Here is an 18,311-nt window from a genome sequence, read left to right as displayed (position 1 = left end):
CCTGTAAAGAAAAAACTTACTTGCTTTTAGGGTGATTTTTTGAAAGATGTTTTTCCCTAGTCTTTCCTCTTAGTTACACCTACCAACCAGAGGGTACACTGTGTATTTGAAAAGCAAAAACTTGTTGATTGCATTCTACCACGAAAGCTATGACATAATGCAATGATTTTTTCTTTGCAGTTTAAAGGATTTGATCCCAACATACTGTGTGTAGCTACCTTGCTCTTCGAGGGTGACAGAGAGAAGGTTCTTCAGCATGAAAAACAAGTCTATGACATTGCCACCAAGTTTGGGTATGCTTTTCAAAGATTTTTTTTCACATGAAACTGAGAGTTAACTGTCCAGGAGAAAACAAGGTTACCATTTTTGTTGCAATTACTGTGTAGATCTGTTCTCAATTTACTAGTTTGAAGTGGGAATAATTGATGAGGTACTGAGTGTTCACTTTGATAAATAAGTCTTGTGTTAATTCTTAATAGGTAGCTTTAAAGAAAAACTTCAGCTGTCTATATACTACATCAAAATGAGTATTTGACTAAGTACAGAATTGATGTTACTAGAATGGAAACTACCCCTTGTAATTGCTTACGGGCCTGGAGGCTATATGCTTTGCACAACTAGATTATATATTTTTAAATGGAGGATAGAAAGACAAAATCATAAGGGTATTAGGACTTAAGTCTTTGCATGGCTGATGTGAGCAAATGAATACACAAAGCTTGTTTAAAAGACGCATTCATGTAGTTACAGGAATGTGCTGATTTTCTGTGTCCTACAGGCTGTTTTCTGTTCTTACAAAGGAACAGAAAATACTTCGCTGTAGCAGTAGGCTGAGTTTCTGCTTATCTGCTTTGATTACAACAGTGATGAAAACTATCATTAAAGGTGATATATCAAAAATGCACGATTTTCTTTTTAAGAAAGTTATTGCTTGTATTAGTCTCAGCTTCTCAAAAATATGTCAAATCCAATTCAAGGCTATAACTTCTGAAATTTGTGCTTTGAATTTTCCACTTTAAAAAAAATGGGATTTCACGTGAGCAGCTTGCTTCCTCACATGAAATGTGAGCCTGTTTTGTCACCTTTCAGTGACAAAACATTGCCCTTCATTTTAAAGGGCACTTCAGTTTTAATGTGTGCAAGAAGAGGCTTCAACTACAAGTTCTCTTGTATTTGGGTAATTCAAGACAAAGTACTGGTAAGGGATGGAAATTTGGCTGTTAAAGGCTTGTTAGAGGGTGCTGTCTGTGCTACACTATTTCAGACTATTAGTTGTTTAATGGTTTAACTTTCTAGTTTTGTGTCTAAAAGGCAAATGTTTTATCTTCCTTAAAGTTGTCTGGATGTCCCTACATGTCAGATTCCTAGGAACTTCTAGGAAGACAGTTTAGATATACTGCCCTTTCTTGTTCTAAAAAGCCAGTACTTAAAAGCAAACGAAAAAGACTTTCATAATGCTCTTAATTTGGTAGGTTAGTGAAAATAGGGCTTCCTTTTTGTTTTTAGGGCTCAATCCTTTTCATCCACCCATCACACAAACTTTTGGGATCTTAAGCCAGTAGTCTTGCTATTATGTAAGAACACAGGTGCACAAATCCAACATGCACTTAGAAACAGTTTGAACAAACGTTCATTTACAGGAACATCTGGGATGTACTATGTCTGTTTCCTTTGTGTTTTTTTGTGATGTTTGAAGGCCTCAGCTTAGTTTTGACATCTTCGCTGAGCTGGTAGAAAGGAACAGTCTGGAGGATGTTGCCTAATGAATGACTAAACTATGAAGTTATTCCTATGAGAATTGACTTTTTTCACTGATTTGTTTCTTGTTCTGCCCAACTTTCTTCTTTATGAACATCTCAAAGTGTGGAAAACATGATTTTATTTACAGAGATGCTATGACTATTGGCTATTGTAACACAATTTAGAAACAGCTAAACTTGCACATATTTTTTTATAATCAAAGTATATTTTTTTTCTAATTATTTTTGGAAACCTGTGTATACTCTGCTGGAAAGTTTAATTAAATTCTTTAATTGCAGTGGCTTGGCAGCTGGAGAAGATAATGGACAGAGAGGATATATGCTGACATTTGTCATTGCTTACATTCGGGTAGGTCACCTCTTGCCTTCCTGCTGAAACTTATATTAATTTAATAATAATAAAAAAAAAAACGCAAAACAAACAAACAAACACACCCAAACATGTCTTTTTGAAGATCCTCTCTGAATTCTGTATTTAGGTTGCCTTGAATGATCTCTTAAACTTGTCACCAGAGGATTGTATCTTTTCCATGTCATAGAATTTTGTCGGCAAAATACCTTAAAAGCATTAATTTGAACACTTAAGAAAATAGTTACCGATACAGGTTAGAAAAAAAACGAGTTTGAAGGAGGATCTACTGGCAGCAGCTAAATAAACCAGATCAGACTTAAAAATCTACAGGTTGAAAGTAATCTGAGCCTGGGAGAATACTCAAAATATGCACATACTCTCAGTTCTTTCTCTTTGGACATACACTTATGGTCATGGTTTGAATCAGAATTCCAGGACAAATGGATCTTAGTCTGAACTGCTGCAGCTGTTTTTATGAACTTCAGTCTTAGTGGATTTAAGAGATTTTTTCGGAATGCTATATATATCCTGAGTGCTACTTTTTACTTGGCTTGTATAGTTTGGGACAAATCACTTAATTTCTTTTTATTTCAGCAGGCTCTTAATTTCTTTTTATTTCAGCAGGCTATAGGTAAAACGGGCAGACTATTTCTTGTCTTTTTTCTTCATACCTAGAACTTAATAGAAAATATTTATTTGAAATTTAGTTATGTTGCTGGTTAGAACAGTGCAGCCCTTGGATTGATGCTAGTGGTGCAAATATTTGATTAGTGCAAGTGTACTGACACTCTGGCAAGCTGTCTTCTTATAGCCATGACATCAAAATGTTTGTTGTCTGTGTCTTGGAAGATCTGCTCTACATCCATAACTATAAACTAATGTCACTAGGACAGATGGCTGTTTTTACTAAATCGTCTTTCTGTGTTGTTCTCATTCAGTTCTATCTCAAGTTGCTCAACTGCTAGCTGTGTAGCCTACACTGGAATCCCAGATGTTGGTGCTGAATGTTACTGATAATTTCCTTTCTGTATTTATTAGGACCTGGGCCTGGATTACTATGTAATAGGAGAATCATTTGAGACATCTGTTCCTTGGGATAGGTAAACTGACTATTCTTCAGAGTTGCTTAAAACCTTGTACCTGATTTCATTCAAATTATTCCTAACTCATGCTTGCTCATGAGGAAACTTAATTTAATTTAGGCCTTATGTGTATTAGAGGCTCCCTGATGTGCCTCAAATCTTGCAGCTGTGCTTTTGCTAAAGCTGCTGGTAAATTATGTCTCAGTTTTCTAAATACAATGTAGGAAAGCATTCAGTAATATTTTTGTTTAGGTTAACTTACTGTAACAAATCCAGGACTTGAAATTGCCCAGCTTTCTAAGTCGGGTAATGGTTTCAATAGCAGTATTGTGGGGTAAGCAGCCGCATGTATGGGATCAGCAGTGTATTTCAAGCAGAAAAGTTTATAATGAAGCTCACAAGAATATTTAGATATGTTTAAAAGTTGTTTTTCAACCCAGAAATGCAGGGAAATGAAAGAACAAAAAAGATAAACTTGGTATAAATATCTTAATCCTGAGCAAAAGTTACTTTATCTGTTACCTGTAGCTGAGAAACTCTTGACCATAGCAAAATTTAACATAGAAAATGATTTTGGTCGCTTCTGTCCATTTGGTAAGCCAGAAACCTCTTAAACCAGGATCTGAACTGATTTTAAGTTAAACTTGACATTTTTTGATGTAAAGTAGAATTTATGGAAAGTGTGATGTAAGCTGGTAAGCCAGTGGGTAGGAGAGATTTGAAGAGGTTGATTTTTAAAGCAAAATTGCTGTTTATTTTGGTTTAGCTTTATAGATCTTGAAGTATGTTAACTGGTTAGTTACCAGTTTATTTTGGTTTTACCTGAGAGAATGAGTTTTTTTGTAAAAATTTCAAATGCTTTTCTTAAATTGTGCTTACCAAAGCAACTGCTTTCAAAACTTTTTTCTACTTTGACTCATAAGAGCTATGCAGTTTTCCACAAATCAGTCAGTTACTCTGCCTGACTGGTTGAAGATACTTGAATAAAATATTTAGCTTGACTTGCTCATCCACTAAACGGATAAATTTCTCATATATATTACTCCTGTCAGCTGGAAAAGTAGCTTTAAATCTGCAATAAATGTTTAAAAATCTGAACTGCACAGGATGGATAGTGTTGCAGACCTTTGTGGGAGAATACGATACTAAAGAAATAGCAATTTGAAAAATGCTTTCTTTAAATTGCTCTAGTGCTTTGAATGTACCTGGCAGGTCTGCTGAGGTGGGGAGGGAAAGACAAATCACTAAAAGCAAAATAAATATGGCTTATGACAAGCTTTAATGGCTCACTACCATATTAAGACTATAATGTTTCAAGCTGGCAGAGTATAGCTGGAGTCTCTAGTTCTTGCCTTGCAACATATTAAAGCTATGGTGTTAGCCAAGTATACAAGGTCTTACAATTTGCAAGCTTTCTACTATGGGTTGTTGTGTTTGTGAGCTACGTTTGAGGCTATTTTGCTGAGAAAATAAAGAAAGAAATGGGCAACCTGTATTTCCTGCTGAATTCTTTTTGCCTTCTATTCCTTATGGAAAAGAGCCTTCATTCCTTGCTGTACTTCAGAGTAGATTCGCTATTCAGGAGCGGTATGCTGGTGAAGTCTTGATGGAGGACTGCTTTATTCTTAGAATAAAATATGAAGTGGTTAAAACTAGTTTTAGAATGCGGCAGTTTTCTTTTTGTTAGATTTTTTTTTAAAGGTATAAGGTTTACCAATGTTGAAGTTACATTTTTCTTTAGGAAGTGGTATAAAATCATGTATTAAGATTTTATATTTTAATGTGCTTTCTTTTGCAGAGTTTTAGACCTCTGTAGGAATGTAAAGGAAAGGATAGTAAGAGAATGCAAAGAGAAGGGTGTTCAGTTTGCTCCCTTTTCCACCTGCAGGTAAGCTATTCAACAACTTAAATATTCACTTTTTCTGGATCTTTTATTAGTAACAGAACTACAGAAGAAGTTGTTAAACTTGCTACTTAGATATTTTAAAGTGCATCTATTAGTGATAGTAGAAACACTACTGATCGTGACCTTTCTCTTTAACCTGCAAGTAGGTTACATATAAGAGTACTTATTTCAAGGGAATAGTGGCACTTTATTAGTCTTGACACTTACACTTTACTCTCTGGTGCCTACAAGCAAACCAGGATTAATTTAAGAGCTTCAGCTCTTTGAAAGTGATAGCCTTGATTCAGATTTGCTCCTATGAGGTAGGAGCAAAAAGGAAACAAAACTCTTAAAACAAACAAACAAAAAAAGCTACCTTTTAAAATAAAATGAGTAACATTATGGATTGTGTAGTAAGACATAGGGGTTGGATTAATACCATAAAGTTTTGTTTGTAATACAGTTCTCTTCAACAGGGTCACACAGACTTACGATGCGGGTGCATGTGTCTACTTCTACTTTGCCTTTAACTACAGAGGAATTAGTGATCCTATTCATGTCTATGAAGAAATTGAGGTAATGTATACGAGAACAACAGTTAAGGGGGAGGGTTGAAGCTGATGTTCTCTAGCATATGCCAGACCCTTTGGCCAAGTTAACAGAATTTTGCAGGAAAGATCACAAAAGTCTGTTAATAAAGCTTTGATCATTAGTTAGGTACACCTCAACAGTGCACCAAGTAGTAGAAAGACTGCAAGATGAGTGTTTTAGCTTGAAAGTATTTGAATATTTCTTCATCAACATAAAAATTTAAATTTTGCTTTCTGCCAAAAGCTTTACACGCAGCAGAGTAGTCAGTTGTGACCCCAAAATCTTGAAAATCTTGGTCTAAACTCTAGCCTGAATAAAGAACTTCAGTCACACTGGGGATTTTTGTTTTCAAACTTTTCTCTTTTTTAGGTTTCTTTTCAGTAGGCACATACCCGTCTTCTGGATGAGCTCCCCAGCCCACTAGATTATTTTCATTTTGGCAAGGGGAAAGTGATTCCATTCTGGAAAAATAGCTTTATTCTAACAGATGTGCTTTGAAATGTCTTGGTTTTAGTAATATTTGTTTTGAAAATCCCTACTTATATTAATATATGCAGACTTAAACTAAAGTGTTCACCTTTAGTGTGTACCCTAAATGTTTCTGAATTTTTTCATATACCTGTTCAAATGAGTACCATAGCAAGCATTTCACTAAAACCAAATGTCTTGTGCATTTAATGTTGAATACCTTATCTTTCACATCTAGAGGGCTGCTAGAGAAGAAATACTTGCCAATGGAGGAAGTTTGTCACATCATCATGGAGGTATTGTTCTTGTTCTCAGTCTAATGTTAATTTTTTCTATACTGGTAAATATTCACGAGTACATCAAACACTTTTCAATAGAATTTTGAAAAATATTTCACAGATATGAATTGAAATTACTGGAAAAATATTTTGTAAGTCTTTCAAGGAACTTTCTATTCCTTTAAAAGACTTTTAGGGGAAATGTCACTAGACCCAGTTTGCTTGATGTCCAGTCACACAATATGGTGTATATATATGAATGCCAACCTTTGATATGAAGTCTAAAGACTGTCTGAGAACCTGAAACGGTAGTAATAAGCTTCTACTGAACCTTGTGCAAACAAAGGCACATTCACTTGTGTAGACTAGAATACCAGTTTCATAATTCTAAGAGAAGCAATTTAATGTCCCCTGTGGCTAGATGAACACTGGTAGCCCTATTTCCAGAGCATTTAGTGAAAGTATCTGCCTAAAAGAGTTGGAGACTTTAACTGGACTATGTTGTAGGTTACTATCTGTTGCATAATCGATGTTATGCAAGTATTGACAGTACTGTCTTCCTGTCTGCTAACTTCTGATTATTTGGTTTCTTCTCTTGTGGTTTGGAAACAATTTGTCATAAGTTAGTCTCTTTGCAAACTATTTTTGCACTTTAAATAGTTAAATGTTAAGAACCAATAATAATGTTAAGAACCAATGCCATGTATAAGTGTTACCCTGATAATTTAAATAGGTTTCTTCCACATATTCAGGTAGCCTAATAATTTTGATTGCATGTGCCCTATATAATGATATAAACTCAAGTGTCAGGAAGATTTGTTTTAAATTTGGTTTGATTTGTGTAGCTAACTTCTTCAAATTATTCAGTTTAAAATACATTTCTTCTCTCAACTGTCTTGGCATTGCCTGACCACAGAAATAAGAGCAGAGGGAAGAATTCTAATGGTGTAAAATTTAAATCAAAATTTTGTAGGAGCAATGTTTTAAAACATGTTGCTGATTTCCTGGGCTTGAAACTTAAATCTAGGTCTGTGTTCAGGCATACATCTTTGTGATAGAAATTGCAATTGTCTGCTTCAGCAATATCAGGATATTGGAAGACATGTAGATAAGTGATAACACGAGTGGAAATGGTTTCAATATTTTTTCTAATATGCTTTTATTGTCCACTGATTTTTTTAATGTTATTCTGGTGGACTGGTCAGTTCTCACACATGGATGTGGAATTGCCCTCATGATCTACTAGTGTGCTCTCTCCTGCTGTGGCAGCCATGATTTACTGTGACTAGCATTTCATCCGTTAACTCAGAAGCAGCTGTAGCTTGTCACGATTGGATGTATTTGCCCTCACCATATGAAATCTTGTTTACAGCATGTCGAGCAACAACAAAAAAAATACTTCTGTAGCATTTTCACACACTTACATACTTACTTTTTGGCTCCACAGATTCAGAAAATTTGGTTTCTATCAGACTTCTCATACTTGTGTTGGATACATGACTGCCTAATTCTTGATAAATATTTTCTGCTTTAAGTGTCTTTTTTCTGGCAGTGCAAGGTGGTGTATGATACACAAGATCCATTTTTTACCCTGTTCTTTGTATATGTGCTGCTGAAAATTAGCCTAATGGTATCAATTTTATTTACTGACCTTCAGGCCTTGTCATTCCTAGCACTGCTAAGGCCAGTCTATTGTGTGGGGTAAAAGAAAATAGTGGTGCAATTTCTTTTAGTATTTGTCTTGTAATTGTGATTAATAACAGTTGTTTTCACTATCTGGAAACAGACAGGCTGGTTTGTCTGCCTACAATCATGCTGTGATAAATGGAGCTATTTTAACTCTGGTTTTGTGTATCAAAGAAAACAGATGTAGTCTGGGACTTGAGGCTATAGGAAATACAAAGCCTGCTTAAGTCAATCTTCATCCACTCTGAGTGAAGAAGTGGTCATATATGACAGCTTGAGATGTGTAAAGCTCTAAATTACTTTACATCTGGAAAAGTACTAACTGCAGGATACCCATGGTAGCTGTTGTGTAATGAAAACTAAAATAGTGATGCTCTTAATTTTATAAGGATTAACTTCAGAAAATTAATCCCAATAGCTCTTCTCTTCCCCTCCTCCCCCAAGCTAATGAAAAATATCCTAGCTTCTAGGCAGGACTCAGTTAGCAATGCTCTGAGAGTATTTCCTGATCCCCTCCATGATACCTTTTGAGGTTTAAAACTTAAAAGAAGCATAACTGCAATTTGTTAATGGATTACACTTCAGATCACACTTCGCAATATGTAAGTGGAAGAACATTCCTGTAAAGAAATCGCAGAAGTGTATCCATACCAGCCTCTTAAAGCAAGCATCTTAGGGACACAAGTCATTCTAGTGAAGCCAGACATACACATTAGTGTAATGAACTTGCCCTTTCAATATAACAATAACCTGTATTTTGGGGTGGAGAATCCAGACTTCTGGATAATATCTGAATATTATTTCTATTATGCTGCAATTTAAAAATGACCTTTTTCTTTTCAAAAAAGAAACAATGACTTGATTAACTTCCTCACTCTTGACTTTCAAATATTTACATCTAATCACTAAATGTCAGAATTGTTTTTTTTCCACTTAGTGTTTCTGGATTATGTAATGTACAGAACTTGCATTTATGAGCAATCTAAGGCGCGTGCGTTGCTATAAAAATGCACCCAAAATAAGTAGCTGACCAAGCAAACATTTCTTATGCTGGGGAAACTTAGCCATACTCCAGTGCATCAGGAATTGATCCCTTGTAGAGCAGGTTATCAGATTTTTCACGATCCCAGCAATCTTGTCTAAATGTTGTAGGTCTGTTTCTTGCTAGTTTTTTGTGAACAAACTGCTGAATTTTTTTTTACAGGTTTTAAAGGAGTTTTTAATGTGACTTTGAAGTGGTTTCTTATGCTTTCTTTGTCTCTTTTAGCCAATGCTATGGCATAATATGCCATTAACTAAAACATTTTTGAAAGGTATTAGATGTATAAGTTGTATCATTTCTTATTTTCTTTTCCCACATAAGTTTTTACAGTCTTGACTGTGGTTTTCACCTTGCCTTTACTATGCCATGCACTTAGGAAGTGATTATGTACGTCTTTGAACACAGCTTTAATCCTTTCATTTTTCTGGCCAATGAGCGTCCTTAGACTTGAAAGTCCTGTATGTACAGGTTGCTAGAGTCAGTTAGCACCTAAAACTCAGCATTTTCAATGCAGCATTAGAAATGACAACCTAATGTAGATACAAGTTTAAGTTTAGGTAAACAATTTTTCTAATGGCAAGTCCTAAGACTGACTGCCCATATGATGTCACTCCTTGCATTCTTGAATCCCTGTTTTAATAAAATGTATGCTTTTTTTGTACATATAAAATAACATGTTGAGGAAATAATAACTAGGTAGGACTGGTTTATAAATATTATATAGATAATATTTATATATATATAGTATTTGCTTTGGAGTATGCCATCTGAAGGGAGCTATCTGGATTTGGGCTTGATTCCTTCTGTATTACCAATCTAAGCACTTCTGTAAAAATAAAAATAGATTGTTTCCATTGAGGGGAATGTTCTAACTAACAACTGGTTACGTAAGGAAACAATTATCAGTTTGTGGGTTTGAGCAAAATGACTCCATTTAGATACTTAACATAATAGAACTAATTTTCTTCCACTTTCTAGACAGATTGACTAGAATAGAGGTTAATATAGCTCAGGCTCCACAGGTTTAGGTATACTATCAATTTCCTGGCAGTTTATGTAGAAAAATTTAGGCGAAAAAAAAAGTGGTAAAACTGATGTGCCTTCAGTTGCATGTTTGACATTGCAATTCTTTGGTATCATTAAGAGGCCATGGCTGAAGGCGTATAGCACAGTAATCCACACAAACTACAAAATCTGCAATTATAAAACTTCCTTGGGGGGCAGGAGGGTGGAATTGGACACAGCCTTCTTTTCTTTACACATGAAAAAAATCCTCTTAGCTTTAAGTTAAGCTCTGGAGACTGACCATACCGTCATTTTATAAATTAAGAGCTTACTTGTTAATTAGAATGAGAAGCTTAAATTCTGACAATTGTCAGACCTGAAGTAACACTATCATGAAATAGTATAATCAGTTGTATTTTCTTCCGTAGTCTGTAGAAAGTCTAAATGGTATTGTTATTTTCAGTGCTCCTTTTCACCAAATAAACACAAAGGCTTTCTGATTCTTCAGCACAGAACTTGAAAGAACTTGAGTTGTTCAGGCATCGTGTGAAAGTGTGCCAGATGTTGGACAGTGATGGGAAGTGTTAATTATGTAGCATACTCCAAGTATGCTGGTGCAATGTACTCCATTTCTACTGAAGTATTAGATTAATGCACTGACCTTTCTCAGCTCTCTTCCAGAGCTCTCTCTGGAAGAGTAATAACCTGTTAAGCAACTTCTAGGAGAGGAAAGATGCTTCCCATAGAGACAACCAGCTTCAGGAAGAGCATTCAACAGCTGGAAGAGCCTCGTCCTTCTTATGACCTATGTTACTGTTTCTCCTTCTGCGGAGCTATTGTTTTCCACTAACAGCCTCTTTAAGTTGGAAGGACTGGAGCAGAGGAAGCCTAGTGGCACTGCTCATGGCCCTAGAGCCTATTTCCTCTGGGACCACACACTGCTATAAATTTCATCTGCACGAGGGGTAGAGTTATTCCTGGGATCCATCAGCTACACTAAAACTTCCTTTAGAAGACCATTTGTGTGTTCATGTACTTGATTTTCCTAAAGTGAGAAAACTGATTGCTGCCTGCTGTTTGCTAGCTCCACTCACAGCCAGATTTTTTGCAGCCATCCAGATGCATCTTCAAAGACAAACAAGCATAGCCTTTATGAGCCAGTAGAGCTTTTCTCCCATTTTAGCTTCCTTTGTGGCCAGCAGGTATGTGCTGTCCATCTAATGCACTTCTCTTTAAAAACTCATGCACATAGGAAACTCATTTTTGGCAGAGAATGTAATGTTAGTACTTCTATGGGAGCAGTACGTGGCTTCACTTCACCAAGGGGCATTTTATTTCCTAAAAGCATGAACAACTTCTCTAATAAAACCAGCTATGGGCTGGACAATAATTTATTTTTTTCAGATTACATGTTTGTTTCATGTATGGACCATAATGATAATAAAACCTGAAAATTAACTGCAAAAATAGGTCGTGGACTGTCTTTTTCAAGCTGCTACTGAACAAACTTGTTGACTTTCTGGTCCGAGGTACTTGATTTGTTTGAAGTGGATTCTTTGTCATGCTAGGGTGTTTGCACTCTATGTAATACAAGCTAGGCTTTACATTGAATTTGGCTTGTCTCAGTCCTGTTGCCTACTTAACACACTTTCTGGCTTCCTAGCAATTAATGTTTTATGGGGTGGCTGTCTGTGTAGCACACCTCAGGAACAGAGTACTTTATAGGCTTAAAACTTGAAAACTAACTTTGTCATAATTCATTTTGGGTAATTAAGATGCCAAATTAGGTGTCTTCAGAAGAAAAAGATGGAAGTATGTAAGACTTTATATGTTGCCAGTTGCTTCAACAAATATTGTGTGTATAATGGTGTATATAGCTGAGTAACTTGTATGCTCAGTTTACAGTGCCTGCACAATGTTACGCTGATTTGAGAACCTTACTAATTCCGTTGTGATGTAGCATATAAAATCATGTGAATTTTGTCTCCTGTCAGTTCTAGATAAATGGCATCATCCAGGCCTTAAAACTAAATGGTCTACTTTCTGTAGGTAGAAACTGAAAGGTTTTATCTAGTCCATGGAAAAATCAGGCTTAACTGAGACCTTTTATTATTGGAGAGGTTGTATCTTCTTTGAGCCCAAAGCCGTTCTCTGGCAAGGCTTAGAGTGGAGTTAAGTGATTTTGCTTCTTAGAATTACTTAACTGTATCTATCCTTCAACGGAGGAGGAAAAGAATATTCAAAAGGCAGAACGAACCTGAAGTGAAACAAGCTATGATGTTTTTCTTTGTATTACTGTCATCTGCACAAATCTGTTCTTTCATTCAGTCTGTTTTCTAAGCAGGTCCATCCAATTACATAAAAGCTGAAGCAATTTTGCTTTTCAGATTATTTTTTAATTCTGGTACAAGAACTTGGAGTAGCTGAAAAATCCACATATATCTTAGTGGTAAGAATATTAGGAGCAGGGGCTCAACCTGCTGTTATCAAGGGGTTAAAATCTTCTCATTGAACATGTTTGTGAAGGACCACTGGTAACTGTAGTACAGCTTTTTTTTTTTCTTTCCAGTTCACTAATCAAATGTATGTTAGATTTATTATTGCAAAAGTATAAACCATAGAAAATTTGACAAGATAGATGTGTAAATTATCACTTTGACAGAACTAATGATGCACTCCAAGCACCTTCTGTTTTCCAGCACTTGGTGAGCGACTTCATTAAATATGCAACGACTGTTTGGTGCTGCTCAGACAGTAGTTCAGTTCCTTGTGGAATTGCATTATTACTGGAGGTGTAAAAGAGGCAGGCATGCTAGCTGTTGGGCATCCTGCTGTGATTCTAATGTGCTCCATCTTGTTGGAGCAGTTGTTTGCAGTCTTTTCAGGACAATTACATCCATAACCACAGGACACATTCACTGAAACTATATTACAGATAACAGTTGAGAATGGTAATGACTGTTCTTCAGCTGCCTGTGTATGAGCCAGTGTAAGTGACTTGAGGTGATGGTCAGACCCCATCCATCTATCTCTGGTTGTTTGTATATGTATGGGTGTGGTGGTTTATTTTTTGTGCGTGTTGGTAGTATTAGAATCAGAGTATTCCCAGATAAAATGCAACTGCATCAACTTGGTCAGTCTAATTGTAGAGATGTTTTTCTTACAGATGGGGATATTTTCTGAGCCAAGCTTCAAAATACAGCCACAGTTCCTATTGCATGAAAAATGCTTTTGTCCTTCGGTTATGATCTTTGCTCTTGACATGTATGCTGGTAGTAGTTGTTTTCTTACTAAACTGCAAATTTCACTCTTTCTCACGTTATTTGCTTTTTCAGTTGGCGTTGTAACTAGCTCATCCCTTAAGGTATAAACAAATATACTCTGCTCTCCAGAGGTGTCCCTGTAATTTATTATTCTGATGACAGTTTGATGGTTACCCTGAGAACAGGGCACAAAAGATGGCTTGAATTTAGCTTCAGATATTCTTAAAGCATCTGCCTCTCAAACCTTTACTATATCACATCATACTGATAAATGGATTGTGGTTTAGGCTGACAAGCTAAATGCTATACTGTGTTTAATGAAAGAATGGCCTTTATTTTGCATGATCTGTTAAATCAGAGTTGATGACTTGGTTAATTAGTATATGAACACTTGGCCATTTAACAGAACTATTGTGGGAATTTAGTGAAATGAGTTCTTAAATGGCTAGTGCTTCAGCTTTGCTTTGTAATTGCTGTGTGTTGTGAATATACATTTTTAACATGGAAAGTAAGCTTTTGTGTGATAGCATGTGCGAGTGCCAGCCCGTGTAGAAGTTTTGGAATAAAATAAGATATTCTGTTGTCTGAAAACTAGACTTTAGGCCTTCTCTTCAGAAAATAAATTTTGATTATTTAAACCAATGCTGTTTTAAGGTTGTTCCTGATTTTTGAGAACATTCTTACTTTAAAGCAGTTGAGAGGCATGAGGGTTCTTCTTTTTAGCAATCTCATCTTTGGTTTTCTACTTCAAAAGATTAGTTTGGTAGCTTTTCAAGACTTACTGCCAAGTTGCTATTTTAATAGAACATGTAATTTCAGCCTAAGCTTCATCTAAATTTCATAGTTTCTAAAGAAAGTAGACAGTGTGGAACACAGTCTTCCTCTGGGAGTATGCTGAGCTTAATGAGCTTGATAGTCTGGTGGGCTCAATAAATCAAATAAAGCAAAACATTTCTCATTTTTGAATAAAAGCATTTATCACACAGTGTTTATTCATTCATGGTCACAAGATTGATTGGCTCCTAGAATCCTGCCATATATTGAAACGCTTTGTTTTTGTTTTTCCAGTAGGCAAATTGCGGAAGCGCTGGATGAAGGAGAGCATCTCTGATGTTGGCCTGGGAATGCTGAGATCTGTTAAAGAATATGTGGACCCCAATAACATCTTTGGAAACAAGAATCTTTTATAAAACCCTGCACAATATGATGTACTAAAACTTCTTCAAAATTACTGTTGAAATTCCGCGACTTTCATTGTACTGATATCCCAGTAATCAAATATAACATAGCCTAAACTTTAAAACTAGTATCTTACACTGATTTTGCCACCCCCTCCCCCCAATAAAGTGTAAACATCACTGTTAATGTTTATGGATTTTTACTTACAATGGTCTTAAACTCTTAAACAACCAGGTGGGCACAAAGTATGTTACCAACCAGGAAATGCAAATTTGGTTTTCCAAGTTTGGTTTAGGCAACACAGCTGATGGTATTTTCAATGCTGGATACAGCCAGCTGTTTCTTACTAAAGCATCCCCTGCAAGAACAAAGACTGACAACAGTGTTTTCTACAGAAGCAGCTGCTCAGCCCAGCCTCTTGCTACAGGAAAGCTGCTAGGAGACAGATGAGATTACATCAAGGAGTACGTCTCTGTGCTGAAGGATTAGGTATGTAACAGACCTGTAACCAGCAAAAACTTAAAGCACAAATGTAGATTTTGATCAAAAAAAACACAATGCAAGTCAAAACACTTCTGAAAACTCAGTAGTTTCCCACCTTAATATTATTGGAAAATCATAAACAATTGAGCTGTTCTGAGTTGTATTTGCATTGCTGGGATAATCTTAAATTAATCGTAGGTTAGTCACTATAAGTTTTGTACAAAGGACATTTCTCACTGTATGTTGAAAACAGGTTTGTTACAAAACTTTGCTTTCATCTGTACTACAGTCCTAGTGTGTATGGGTTTGCTTCTGTTTTTGTTTGTTTTGCAGAGATGCAAAATATCTTTTTCAGTAAAAAAATAATAATAATAATTTTGGCTTTTCAAGTGAAACTGCCCAGCACTGTCTTTTGAAACAGTCTCAACCGTTTAATAAAACTAAAGTGGACAACATACTGTCATCCTAAAAGTGAGGTTTCCCTTTTTAGTTTTGTACAATTTCCTATGGCCTTGATGAATCATTTATCTACTTCACTAGTAGCAACAACTATAATTGTCCATTTAACTACAAAAATGAGATATTTTCTTGATCAGTACGGTATGTAAGCATTTTTACATTGAAACTTGAGTCTTAATCCGTAAAACAAACTAAAAGTATTTGTCAATACTCATGATCCATTTTTAAGGTGGGTTCTTTTCTTAAAGCAAGTTATCAAACTTTTTGATAATTACTGCATAGGATAGAAAAAAATAAGGACTATCCTTTGAGGACACAAGGTCTCTCTAGCCAACTGCTTCACAGCTCTGTAGTGTCAGTTTGGACACCTTTTTTTTAGTACTGCCCTTAACAAGAAGAAAAAGATGAAATTGCACATTTATTTTTAAACTACTTCAGGATACTGTCTAATTAGCTCTCAAACTTGGTAATACACCAAAAAGAGTATAAAATGCTCAAAGTACTGCATATCAGACAAAACTTTGGACTTGTTTGAAGATCAATTTCAATTCTGTAGTTAAAATGATCAAAAGCCGATGAATATGCAAAACATCACTTTAAAATGTATGCTGTCAACATACTAAAGGAAACTTTTTTTATGATCTGCAGGTCATAAAATGAGATGTTAGTGTGATGTTAGTAATGCGGCTAGCTTTATTTCTAATGCTGTTTCACAACATTTCAACATGACCTAGTCTTTTGTATTTTTGTTCTCGGCCCATAGAGTTCATATTTCAGCAGCAACCAAAACAATGGGTGTAGTCTGTTTTAGAAAACTGACTTTTCGCACTGTGGTTAAGTGTTCCTTAATTGTTTCATACTCAAAGTGTCTCAGCAAAGTGAATCTGTACATGTTTATGCAGGGGAATTCCTCATCTCACGTGCTGCACAGTGGTGGCTACTTGGCCACAGCTGGACTCTTGCAGATGACTAGTATCACTCTCAAATAGAAACCTTTCAAGGAGCTGGTAAATATGAAGGGTGTTTTATTATGTGCCTCAATGAAAGTGTTTGTTTAACTATGAAGAATCAATTTTGAAGGAAAGTGTGTGAAGCCTTTTTGCAGAATGACAGCACAAATATAATTAGAACAAGTCCATATAGTGCAGTAATACCTGTCTTTAGATTTTGACTTGAAGTACTATACAGCTCTACAACTTCCTCCCTGACTCTTAACTTTGACTATGGCTTCCCCATCCCTTGTTTTATTGAAGTTACACAGGCAAAACCTCTTTATGCTTTCTATTTCCAATCCTTAAATAGCCACTGGCTGCTGAAGTGATTTAAAATGCAGTAAAGATTTTTACTGCACATCAATTGTCCTACGGGAAGGTGAAATAACAGGTTATAAGGGTCCCAAAGCTATGTCACTGCATAGCTCTGAGGGAAAGATTGACTATGAGTGTAACAGACACTTTTTTTTTTTTCTAATGGCCACCTGATAGTTGTCTTCCTAAATATTTTTTCTATCTTAGAAACTAGTCTGAGTTTCGTGAAATCATGGTTGAAATGCATGTATTACTGATGGTCTTCAATTCTTTCACATTTAAATATCTAATGAAAACAGGGAAGTGTAATGCAAGTTCGAGAGCCTGTTTAAAAGAAATCTTCCCTCTTCTAGTACTAGTAGTCTTCCACTATTTCTTTCTTAATCCTCTCTTTGTTTATGAAGACTTAGTTTCCCTTAGCTGCAGCCTGTTCAGAGATGGAGCTTGATCTGTGCAGATCAGAAGGGTATCTTGGCATAACACTTCTTTGGTTGACTATTTTGGCTATATGTAAGTTACAAGCAGTTTTAATTAAGATTATCATGACTTTCTATTACACAGCGTCTGTTCCCTTGGAAGGAAGAAAGTGCAGAGTGAGTATAGTGTGACCACTAAATGTATTTTTACTGGAGAGAGCTTTCTAAAAGTTTTGAGGGGGGTATCATAGAAGAAAATAAATTAAAAATTGCCACAGGGTCTACGTCTTAGTCTAAGAAAAACTTGTCTCTTCTTGACTTGACTTACAGTATAGTGGTTGCATTAGAGATGTCATCTTTGCCTTACAGCTGTGAACAGAGGCCAGGCCAAATAGTTCTTCCATATCAATTTTAATTAACTGAAACCAGCTTCAAAGGCAGGGATACATGAGCACTGAAATCCAGAAAACACAAGTCATTTCTCAATCTTGGAAATGTATGTTTATCGAGGTTGTAATTCAACTTTCTGCAAATAAAGCCAAACAGTGTTTGTCACTTTAGTGTGAGATTAACTGTAAAACTTTCAGTTGTAATGTTAAGAGATTATAGAACCTTATATTATTAATAAAAGGAAAATGGGCCTAAACCAGTATGTGTTTTTGTGCTGAAGCTGAACAAGTATATTCACCGAGCTTGTCATCTTTGGTTTGTTTTAATTTGGTGGTAAACTATTTCCTAAGGAATAATACTAGGAAGGTTTGGGCACCTTTTGAGAGAAAGGAGGATGAATTTTTAAATATATGCTAATAGAAGCACTACTTTTGTGTTCCAAAATAGGCATGTGAGAAGATTTCAGCGAAGAAAGGGTAAAACAACACTTGAACACCTTAGCCTACACAGTTCAGAAATTTCTCTTCCTTGTTTTTTCTTGTTTGAGCAACAAAGCCACCTTCCAGTGCTCTGTCAATATGATACAGGAGCATACCTCATCTTACCCTACCTGTTGTGTTAAACTATTGAAAAGGTATTAGGTTTCCTTCTGTTGTGTGCATAAA

At 35.8% G+C, this 18,311-nt stretch overlaps 1 protein-coding gene across 2 annotated transcripts in view; it reads left to right on the top strand.

Annotated features, from left to right (window-relative positions):
* AGPS (alkylglycerone phosphate synthase) overlaps positions 1 to 15,545 on the top strand; it is a 51,849-nt gene extending 36,304 nt beyond the window's left edge. For both annotated transcript variants that reach the window (XM_084524588.1, XM_084524589.1), the window contains exons 14-20: positions 181 to 293; positions 2,040 to 2,109; positions 3,151 to 3,212; positions 4,993 to 5,082; positions 5,556 to 5,655; positions 6,377 to 6,434; positions 14,481 to 15,545. In XM_084524588.1, coding sequence (XP_084380714.1) covers positions 181 to 293; positions 2,040 to 2,109; positions 3,151 to 3,212; positions 4,993 to 5,082; positions 5,556 to 5,655; positions 6,377 to 6,434; positions 14,481 to 14,602 — 615 coding nt within the window. In that variant the 3' untranslated portion in view covers positions 14,603 to 15,545. The remainder of the gene's footprint in view (positions 1 to 180; positions 294 to 2,039; positions 2,110 to 3,150; positions 3,213 to 4,992; positions 5,083 to 5,555; positions 5,656 to 6,376; positions 6,435 to 14,480) is intronic.
* The last annotated feature ends 2,766 nt before the right edge of the window (positions 15,546 to 18,311 follow it).

Source organism: Aythya ferina (genome assembly GCF_964211825.1).
Source record: "Aythya ferina genome assembly, chromosome: 6".
Taxonomy (NCBI): domain Eukaryota; kingdom Metazoa; phylum Chordata; class Aves; order Anseriformes; family Anatidae; genus Aythya; species Aythya ferina.
The sequence above is the reverse complement of the archived record's forward strand: the minus strand, read 5'-3'. Positions and strand labels throughout refer to the sequence as shown.